Below are 12,017 nucleotides of genomic sequence, written 5' to 3'. Positions count from 1 at the left end.
AATTCTATTACTATGTGCATGGACAAAAATTTGTTATACATACGGACCATGCGACTCTCGTTTGGCTCAAAAATGTTAAAAATTTAAAAGGTAGACTCTTCCGTTGGTCACTCAAACTAAGTATGTTCAATTATGAAGTAAAGTATCAGAAGGGCTCTACCAATATTGAAGCTGACATGCTTTCTAGACATCCTGTTTCACAGCACCTCCAACATTATGTACATTTACTTGATAGAAATGAAATAATCCAACAACAAAAAACTGATAATGTCTGCGGAAAAAATTACCAAGAGATAAATGATATGATGGTAATTAAGAAAAAGAATTTTTATAAAATTGTAGTACCTAAATCTTTAAGATTAAAATTGTTGAATAAAACCCATGAAAATTTTGGTCACCCGGGAGTTCAGATTATGCTTAACTTAATCACCCCTCAATATTATTAGCGAAGATATCGGAAATTTTGTTAAACATTGTCATACTTGTCAACTTAATAAAAAGAAAAAACAGAAAAAATTTGGTCTTATGCAAGACGTACCCCCAACCGACAAACCTTTCGAATGTCTCTCTATTGACACTGTGGGAGGATTTAATTATTATAATTCTACAAAAAATATTTACATATAGTTATTGACCATGCAACAAGATATATCTGGGCTTTTCCCTCTAAATGTGTAACTTCAGAAACCTATGCCAATTGTCTAAAACAAATATTTCAAATAAAAGTCCCCGAAAAAATTCTGGAATGCAGCCTTCACTTCCTCTAGATTCAAAAACTTTCTTAAAAAGCATAATGTTAAACAACTTTTAACTTCATCTCACCATCCCCAGACAAATGGTAAAGTAGAAAGAGTAAATCAATCAATAGTAAGCCGACTAAAATGTAAAGTAAATTCTTCTTCTAAAAAAGTACCATGGACTAAAGTGCTAGAGCAAGTTGTTATCGAATATAACAACTCCCCTCATACGGTAACTAAGTTCACCCCAGCATACTTACTATTTGGTAACCTCCCTTTTGAATCTCCAATTGATCAAAATAAATACCCTTCCTTAAATGAAGCAAGGGCTTTAGCAAAGAAAAGAACTATCGAATACCACCGAAAGAATAAAACTAGATATGACATCAGATTTGTAGAATCTAAATTTCAACCTGGAGATTTTGTCCTTTACGAGGAATTTGAATACCCAAATACTAGAAAATTGACTTCACCCTATTCAGGCCCTTATCGGATTATGAATAAATTATCTGAAGTTAATTATGAAATCGACATGGAAAATTTTCATACGAAGAAACCAACTGAGATTGTACATGCGTCAAAATTAAGGTTCTATTATCCACCCGAGAACTTTAAATTACATCATGAATAAATCAAAATTTATAAATCAATAAACTATCCATAACCCTTCTTTTAGTTTTCATCCTGTTGTCACCCTTAATAGTTGATTTATCTCTCAGTGTCTGAAAAGTTTGTCTGCCCTTTTCTTTTACTGGGCTCCTTCAAACTTGAGTTTCAGGTTCAATGCACTTTCCGTGTGGGAAACACTCAATTGAGGCTATACTACAAGTAGAGTACTATACCCTCACATTTCCTTGAGCTCATGTTTTCCTATGTTTGTGTTATAAATTGTAGCAACATTTGAAAAAGTTAAATTTCAGTTGTTGAAACTTCTGAATTTCATTTTATGTTTCTGCAGCATCGTGTACAAAAAAGTGGTATAGATGTTGGAAGATAAATTTTGTTTTGTTATCATTAATAAGAGAAAAATAGAGTGACAAAATATAGTAAAAACCTAGCAAAATGTGTATTTTGAACAAGAGTATAAGAGCTCTAGTATCGTGACATAAAAACTCAAATGTTTTCAGTGCCAATGCTAATCCATAATTCTAGCGCTAATTAAATGATCCGGAGATCTCCAAAGACCAGTAAAAGACTGAAGATGAGCCTGAATGACAACTCTAATGATTGTACGGACTGATACACAAACTGTGAATGGCATGCCCTAAGATATAAACTTACAAATTCAGTTATATTACTATTTCCTATTGCCGCGTATCTAACCAGCAATATGTTAGTGCTTTATTTGTTCTGCACTTAGTTATTATATTATAATTTCATTAATTATTTATTATATTTTATATACTGTATTAATTATATTCAAATATTTTATGTCATACTTTATGTAAACATTTTGTGTGCCTTGAGGTAAATCCAATCAGTTTTCCTACTCACTTAATTTCCTAATAACTAAATTTTCTCACTATCTGGACTGTCTTGGGTCGACGGCCGCGACTGCAAGCATTTTCAGATGGGGGGGGATAATTTGTAAGGATATTTTTTAAATCAATTGATTAAATTAAATTCTAATAATACTGCTTAATAATGTGTTGGCGATTCTCTACCTAAATTGCATCCCTGTTCCTAAATTTTGGCGAAATCCTTTCTTTAGTATAAAATATATTAACCTGTTGGCGCCCGCCAAATCGCCAAACTCATAAATCTGTCATATTACATAAAGTCCTTAAGAACACTCCTGATGAGAAGATAGCGTCACCTCGTGATTTCAATTAATATTGCTGATTGGATGAGCCTCGTGACGCACACATATGTATAAATAGGGCTTTTACTCAAGGTACGAAAACAACGCTTGTGATATGGATGCTAAAATAAACCTACCACTTTATATTCCAAAATTTGTCTCATTCCTGTTGCCCCGGCTGCACAAAACAAATAATGTATGAGAAATTACATTTCATATATATATATATACTTTCGATGCAACCGATTGCAACCAAAAAAGAGAGGTACACAAGTACGTTTTATAGCAATTCCACATACAAAATTTCAACGGTGTGAGGCTAACGAGATACATACATATGTACAGACATCCCGAAAAACTATCTTCTGAATCCATTTTAAATCCATTTTGGGAAAAAGAGTCCTTTATTCTTTCCCTACATAAAGACGTCACCCAAAAACATCGTTCAAATGGATTGGACAGGATATTTTCGTTGAGATAAGATACCCGAGATCTTTCGCGATTACAATACTTCTTTTACTTCGTTTAAGGAAGTAACAAGTTTTGAGTTAATTGCAAAAGTTGTCAACAATGTTCTTCATTATAATGAAACTTTTTGCTACATCTTAAAACGCTTTATAAACTAGAAGCATAATATTTTATTAAAAATTCGAATTTCAGACGGAAACAATATTAACTTTAAAAAATGAAAAAGCTTATTTTAATTGTTATTCTGAAATTAATTTTGTTTAGTATGAAATTCAGAAAAAGTTGCGCAATGTACAAGCCGGAAAATGTTCTAAAAAAATTAAGACGCCGTACAAAAGAATAATGCTTTTGAAAGCTGATTATGTTTATTTTTAAGAGGCAACAAGGATAAAACTAAAACGAAATGAGTAAAAAAATTGGAAGAAATATACCTGAGACAAGTTTCGCTGCTAAAGTGTGATAAGAGATCATTTAACTTCTAAAAATCAATTTTTCAATTTTGATTTAATGTGACTTCATTTTTTGAATGATTTTATAAGAACTTTCATGCGTATATTTTTAAGAATATTATTAAATATTTTTGTTAGACAAAATGATTTTAAGAAGAAAAAATGAATTTATGGTAGTGTTTTTTTTAAATTTAAGATTTTTGAAAAAAAAAAAAAAAAAAGGAAGACGCAATTAATATATTTTTTTCTGCAGTTTTCGATGGTTTTGTCCCAATGTTCATTAGAATGTTCTTACTATCTTTAAGGATGGATTTTTGCAGTTAATGGATTTATGCCTGATGAATAAAGAAGCATGTTCATATATGGAAAATTTGGAAATATCATGATATTCATTACATTTCCATTTATAATATTTTCCCTTTTCAACACATTGCAAAAATCCCCCTTTCTTTCATTAAATAGATACTAAACATACAGTAAAAAAAAATTAGCAAATTTAATTCATATTTATGTAAGTTTCAGAACTTAATACAAATCCTTTCAATTAGAAAATTTATCGAAAAAGAGAAACTGAGAAAGCGTATTTTAAAATTTGATTGAAACATTTCCAGTTTTTTTAATATATTTTACTTAAAAGCTCAGTGTATATATATCTCTAAAGTTAAACTTATTATTAGCCAATTAGTAAATGTAAGGATAAGCTTTTCTTTAAAATCTTCTCTCTGTTGCCAAAACACCAAATGTCTCTGCTATGCCCTTGAACAATAACCGTGGCGTCATCAGCAAATGCCAGAGCTCGTGTGTGTGATGGAGCTTTAAGTATAGAATTGAAAGTAACATTCCAAAGGTCTGGATCAGCACATGATCCGAGTCTGCTTCCGAGTGATTATCCCTCCATTGTGGACCACAACGTAGGTGCGGTTGCTTAGGTAGCTGATGAAAACCTTCAGGAGATTATTAGGAATACGGGCTCTATTATGAGGGGCCACCACAAAGAATCGAATGAGCATTGTAAATCCAGACTAAGAACGGCTGCATGGCTTTTGTTGCTTTTAATTCATCTTACTTGATATTGAATAATGTCTAGGGCATTTAACGTAGGGCATTTTCCCGAAATCCAAACTGGGTCTCAGATATTGTGCCACTGATTTTAACAATCAGTTAAGGGATACTTCAAGCGCATTACCGCTATCTTTTCGTAAACCTTCCCCAGAGCCGGGAGAAGGCAGATCGGCCTGAACGAAGCAGGGTCATTTTGATCCTTACCAGGCTTTGAGAACAGAATAACCTGTTCCGTCTTAAAGGCTCTAGGGAAGTGTTGCAGATCTAAAAGTCTGCTGAAGTAATTGACCAGGAAGCTTGACTTGGCTTTATGGACAGCTCGGATGATGTTATAATCCAAAGAGTCCTGCCCCGAGCCCTTTCGCCTTGAAAGAATGTTAATCACCGCGTTTACTTCAGATGGCGTGAAGGGCACATCATTAGGCGTGTATCAGTGGACAAGCAATAGGCTGGATCTGATTGAAGGTCCAGTTCATCCTGCTGCTCTTCTGGAAATACTGCTTCCAAGATAGCTGTGAGTGTCGCTTCCATCGAATTGGAAGTGGAATTTGCTGAGTACACGTATTCCCTATGCTGGGCTGGTTTGAACACTTTATTAGATGCGATTTTATGTAAAGTACCATACACTTCCGTATTAGTGCAAAAATTACGCCAGTTTTCTAGTTTGGCCTTTAGTACATTTTTGTTATAGATAGCCAATGCCTGTTTGTAGGCAACACTTAGTGCCTGCCTTGTCTCTCCTGGTTGTGCTCAGCTTTCATTCTTCTCATCAAGGCCCTCGTTCGACTGCGCTGTGTTCTGAGGTCTTTCGACCACCAGTTCGGACGACGTAGCACTTTTGGAGTTCTTAGAAAGAAGATCCTATTGCACAGGTTCTGTAGGTTTGCGATTAGCTACGTTGTAAAATAGTCCAGCTTGGAAACTGTATGGCAGTCTTTTAATTCGCATTCCATTCGTGCAAGGTGGTTGGTGAATTTTAAGAGACTGCCTCTTTTCAGCTTATAACATTTTATTGAGAACTTGGCATGGTTATGGCCGATACTATAGGTGACGTACTTATAGTCGGAGACAGACGGGACATCTTGCACTGTCCATTTGGAAATTTTCGACGCCGTTGTGGCGGTTGAAATAGTAAGGTCTGGTCAGCCCTTCCCACGAATAGTCTCGGAAGTCGGGGGACTATTTAGAATGTTTTGAAGGATCAGGTCATTACTTGCAATGAAGTCTTCGACTTCATATCCTCTTAAATCCGTGTTAGAGTATCCCCACGTCTCGGCATGTGCTTTGTAATCTCCAGGCAGCAAATGTTGTGCTGAAGGATACCTTCTGAGTAATCCTTGCTGGATCTCTAGAGCTTCCATAATATCAGCTTTTGGCGGGATTTAAATGTTGGTAATATAAATACTGAGGGGTCTACAGTTTCTACAGCTATAGTGACAGTGTCTCTAGAGAGGAATATTATGTTGGGAACCCGTTTTTGCCGGCAGCAGATCGTTGCGACTCTTGGGTTCTCGTTGTCATCGGACTGTATGACCTTCCATGCTAATGGCAGTTCTGCTACCCTGTTTTGGCGACAGTAAGGTTCCTGAACCAAGATAAAGTCCACTTCACATTACATGGCATATCCTACGAGCTGAACAAGAAAATTAAACAGTAGAAATTTCACACACTTAGAAGTCGTTCACAAAAATTGGAAAGTTTAAACGAACCCAGCTGTGATCGTCGGTGACAGCGCATGCGCACTCACTGAACCCTACGTGATGTTCCCAAACTACGCAAGGAAACAAGAAAAAAATCGCATAACTCCGAACAGAGGAAATTTCCAGAAATGTATCAAAAACTAAGTATCGACGTATAAGACGCATCCCGTTTTTCAGATCTATTTTCAAAGAAAAAAGTGCGTCTTATACGCCGGCAAATACAGTAGATGATATTTTAAATATGGTATTGACAACACTTACCTGGGTTCATAGAAAGCCGAAGGAAGTGCGAGGAGGGAAAGCTTGGACCCGTACCACTGAGGCAAACCTCCGATGAAGACCGCCCCGTTCGTGGTAGCGTTGCCGAAGAGGTAGTCGGGACCGGCGGTGAGGCGTTTTTGGACATCATCGTCGACAGTCAGTATAGTCTCTTCTGCATTACGGGTGATCTGCGGACGAAAGGAAATGGACATGACTGTACTGTGGAAAAAGATATATGCTTTCTGTCAATAAATTTTAACATAAATTACTTTTCGCTGCATTAGCTTTTTCCGTAACCAGCTACCTAAAATGATTAACATCAAGCAACGAAGAATCTGCATGTATATATGCATGCTCATGCGCATGTATGCATATATGCATGTATGTATATATATCACATATGTATATATGCATGCTCGTCGTATGAGGGAAATCTGTTGCACCTAGAGACATCAAATAATGAACACGTATCTTCCTGTACCTAAACCTGCATATCAGAATTTAGAACTTCCCATCTCTTGCTTACTAATTTCTATTTCGAGCGAAATTATTGAAATTTTGTTTCATAAACTCAGCGATTTAGAAAAAAATGTCTGAAAGGTCTTAGATCTTAAGGGTAGCGCAGAAGGGTTTGTTAAGGTTTTTTGCGCACTCGCTGAGCTCGCAGTCTACTAGTCTTTGGTTACACTCACTCCTACTTACCCATTTTTTTTAACCCAAAGGGCGTTAGCCCACATGGGTTATTAATTTCATTTTGGCATTTTGCGTTGGTTCGCTATAATTGTCTGAATTACTTTTCAAATTGTTGCCACAAAATATTATATTTAAAGAAATTAAAAACGAAAAAATGTATGTATGTATGCTTCTCGCATTGTGAAAAAAAAACGGAACATCAAATTTTGAATAATCTTGTCCTCCACTCGAATATGGGCATCTGGAATAACGAATTTGGAATTCGTTTTGTTTTCTATTTCATATTTTGTATAACATTAACGAATTTTTTATTAACAAACTCAAAGATTTCAAAGCGTTCCATTCACAGTAACATCGGGTGCATCTTGAAGCACGGATATTTTATGCGCGAAGGTGTTTTTTAGTCCAAAGAAGCAATTTGCCCTGAATGATTATTTTCAATAGTCATTATAAATTTTGAAAAAATAATTATAAATAATCATTATAAAATTTTTCACTATAAACTTTGGAAACTATAAACGGCGAATTACTTTTCAAATTTTTGCCACCAAGTATTACCGTTCTATATTATGTTTAAAGAAATTAAATAATGAAGAATGTGCATGAACGTATGTATATTTCTCGCATTGTGATAACACAACAGTACCTAGAGCCATCAAAATTTGAATAACGTAATCTTCCATAGAATACGGGCATATGGAAGCCCAAATTTGAATTGGAAATTTGTTTTATTATCGATTTCATATTTTATAACACTTCAACGAATTTTTGATTAACAAACTCAACAATTTCAAATCGAGCAATGGCAATACTGTATTGGGGGGGGGGAACATTTTTATCTCTATCGCGTTGAGACTGGGTATCGAAAATCCTAAAGATAGGCTCCTTTTAAAATTATTTTGCGATATTGCTGTTGAACTGAATTTCCTGGTTTAAGTGCGAAGAATATGATATTTAATAAATAAAAATAACACACAAAAAGTTAAAAAAACGAGTCTTTGGGCGTAATGTAAAAAGTTTCAATCTGAAAGCTTTCAGATTTGTTTAATTATTTATTTATTGCCTTTTAACTTCTTTATTAGTAATCACCCTTTTCATAGAACTTAACGCCATATACAATTCAACAGCAAAATTACAAAAAAAAAAAAAAATTAACAGGGACAACGTTTAGATTTCCCGATGAAGTGTTAAGTGCCCGGATACATTTCTCTGCTTTTTTCATTGTTTTCATAGTTTATAATATCAGTGTTCAGTTCTCTTAGTATGATAACTTACAAAATATTTTTGCCTTTTAATTACCAACGTTTCGGGTGTCAACTGTATTTGTTAAATATCACGTTCTTCGCACTTACGCCACAGAGGCAAAATCATAATATATTTAAAAGCAGCATATCTTTGTAACTTCCTATAAACAGTCTCGCGCGCTGGAAATAAAAATGTTTCATTCCTTACAGTGTTGAAACTGTTTGCTTTCAAATCGTTGAGTTTGTTCAGATTCAATCAAAAGTCAGTAAAGTTTTACAAAATATGAAATAGATAACAAAAAAAAAAAAAAAAAGAAAGAAAGAAAGAGAAATATGTTGCTATTCGGCAAAGCGCAAGGTATGTATGTTTTAGTAATCAATAAAGTTTGAGATTTAAAATGAATATGCTGCCATTGCCAAAATTAAATATTTTTTCTATGTCCCTCGTGTGTTACCATTCAGGGAAACGTAAGGTACGTAATTTAGACTCGAAACTTAACCTCTCCGTCCATGAACAGAAAATTTAGAGACTGGAATGTACTAAACGCAGTTCTTCACTTGTCTCACAATCTCTGTGTATATTTTCTTTTTTGCAATAATTATATAACGCGGCTGGCTACGCGAGCGGTTAGTCATAAAACAGAAAAAGCACATAACGATGAGTCCACTTAGTGCAACTTCGCGAATCCACATAGTAATCTATATATATAAACAAGAAAGTCTGTGTGTGTGTGTTTGCTCGCTAATAACTCCATCACTACTATTGCTATCGTCACCAAGCTTTATATAGTTCTTTTCTGGGTCTTGGAAAAATTCAACGTCCAGTTTTTTCAAAACGAAATCTTGCTAAAATCAGAGACATTAATTAAAATAATTTTTTCCGAGTGGTGGAGTCTCCACTCCACGCACACTGGACATGAAAATCTGCTTTATTTCAAGAAATGTTGCCACTGCTCGCATTTGTTAATAAAAAGGTTCTAAGTTTTAAAATGAAATAAAAATAGCATTGCCAAACATTAAATACATTATTCCCAATTCTAAAAATTTGTGGAAAGCCATTTCGACTGTTCGCATCTTCGTACGATTTTAATCAGCCGAGATAGTAATTAAAAATTCAGAAAACACTCATTTTTCCAAGTGGCAACAGTCTCGCTTGTTGGAGATAAAAATGATCTATATTGAAAAGTGTTGCTACTGTTCGCTTTGAAATCGTAGAGTCTGTTAATCAAACATTTTTGAGTTTTACGAAATCTATGTATAAGAAGAATGTGTGTTTGTTTGTTCACGTTATTGATTTCCGATCAATCATGAAAAATGTTTTGCCACATTGAATCGACTAAATTTGAATATAGGTGAAACATTAGATGGAACTTGAGGTCTTATGACCATCTGATTAGAAAGACGAAAATCACTAAAACATTTGTGCCATTGTTGCTTATATAATGAAAGAGAATTAGTTTATTTTTCTATGGAAACCTTTTATGCGGGTCCATATCGCATCAGACTGAAAATCATCATGACTGACTTCATCAGACTGAATGTATGACTCTGAATCGTATTTTTTTTCATCTTATTAGAGAAGGATTACAGCGGTATGGTTCTCTCTGTTGTTAGATACACTATTCTCAATCTAACTTTACTGGCATCGGGTTTTTCCGTTAGTTAATAATAATACAGATAAAGAACTGCATTTATTTCATTAAATTGCTTTCTTTGGTAATTAATAACAGGTAGATTAAATTGGAAAGAAAAATCAAATATTGTACTCCTTGCCAAATGGCAATATACTGGCACCTGGCAGATGAAAATAATTTCTCTTCGGGTAATAGAAACGCATTTCTTTTAAAGCACTGAGTTTCTTAATGAAGATTTAACTAAATTAACATAAAGAATAAATAAAGAAAAAAACAACTCGAAATTGAAAATTCGGGCTTCTCATTTTGCATCTCATCCCGTTCGGTACGAGATATAACCTCATGTTTCGGTTAAGGTTTTTATGTGTTTAGTTAATCAGTACGCAATAGTTCTAGAATTATCCACAATTTGAAATTTTAAGTCATGCTAGGCCTAACGAGGTTGCTTATTTTTGCGTAAAAGCTGTAATTTCAATTGTCAAAATGGTGTTTTAACTTTTTAAATGTATATGGTGTATTAGCGTTTTCTGTATTTCACAATTTTCTAATGAAGATGTTCTGAGTTTTTATGTATTTTTGCCTTGCCACGAAGTGAGACTGAAATGAGATATATATCTAAATTCGATGAAAAAAGTTTAAATGAAACTCAGGTGAAAATATATGTAATTTAATAGGCCGTACAAGGAAGTCAGTTGATGTCCACATCAGATACTTTTTACCATAACATGTTGTGTAAAACTGGAGCTGGTTAAGCATCTTAATGAAACGGAAGGATGTGATTTGTTTCCTAAACTGTACAATCTCATTCTTCAGGAATTTGTTACACAACAGCTTAAAATCTGCGGACATTTTATTTTAAAATAGATTATTTATTCTCCTGAGTAGTTCAACACCAGAATGTAAATGAATATTTCGAAAATCAAGTTCTCAGCCGCTGGCAACAGTAGAATACTTAATGGGTCTTATGATAGAAACTGATTAAAAGAAATAAAATGCATCACGTGACTGTCTTACGTGGTTTATGCGGTAAATAATATGAACGACTTTATTTGGATCGCATAAAGTGATTAATTAAATTCTTGGTTCTAGTCTTTTAACGGTTACCTTTTTAAACCGTAAAGATAGATTTCGGGAAAATTGTTTTGGTAAACAGCCAGTTGTGAAAAATAACGATTTTTCTCTATTCACTCCGTAGGCAATCTGAGCAAGTGGGCAAATAATAAAACATGCATGACTAGCTTATTTAGTTCGTTATTACATGCAAGACAAAAGGGACATTAGCCCGGAATGGGCTACTAATCTGGATCCGGCATTTTGTGTTGAATCATTATAAACGGCTTATCACTTTTCAAATTATTTCAAATTGTTGCTACCAAATATTATCGCTCTGTATTATACTTAAAGATATTAAATAACGAAGAATCTGCAGGAATGTATGCATTTCTCTCCCACTGTGAAAAACTACGATACCGACAGCCACCAAATTTTGAATAATGTAGTTCGCCACCCGAGATGGGCAACTAAAAGCCCAATTTTTGGATTTCGAATTTGTGTCATTATCTATTTTGCATTTTGTAATTAACGAATTCTTGATTAACAAACTCAGCGATTTGAAAGAGGGCATTGGCAACACTGTACGAAAAAAAAATCATCTCCAGCGCGAGTCTATCTATCTGAAATTCTAAAGATATGCTGTTTTTACATATTTTGTGATTTTGCCGTTGAATCGAATTTTAGGCGGCGTAAAAGCCATGAACGTTATATTTGATAAATAAAGTAAACATACAGAACATTAATAAAAAGACAAAAAAATTTACGAAGCCGTCTTAGTACTAAAACTGAATGTTGATATGAAAAACTGAGAAGAGACTGAAAAACACAATAAAATTTATGTCCACACTTAACGCTGCAATAGAAATTCTAAACGTATATTGGTATGATGTTTTTAAAAATATTTGTAATTTTGTT

The 12,017-nt window shown here is 34.1% G+C and overlaps 1 protein-coding gene across 1 annotated transcript in view; it reads right to left on the bottom strand.

The window, feature by feature from the left end:
- Nucleotides 1–12,017, bottom strand: part of LOC118201240 (neurexin 1-like) — a 567,570-nt gene that overhangs the window by 414,975 nt on the left and 140,578 nt on the right. Inside the window, exon 3 of the mRNA XM_085822212.1 lies at nt 6,479–6,666. Within this exon, the coding sequence (XP_085678338.1) occupies nt 6,479–6,666 (188 nt within the window). The remainder of the gene's footprint in view (nt 1–6,478; nt 6,667–12,017) is intronic.

This window comes from Stegodyphus dumicola, chromosome 1 (genome assembly GCF_044657685.1).
Source record: "Stegodyphus dumicola isolate Sdum_Otavi_A_Nest chromosome 1, ASM4465768v1".
Classification (NCBI taxonomy): Eukaryota; Metazoa; Arthropoda; class Arachnida; order Araneae; family Eresidae; genus Stegodyphus; species Stegodyphus dumicola.
This window is presented reverse-complemented; position numbering and strand designations above follow the sequence as displayed.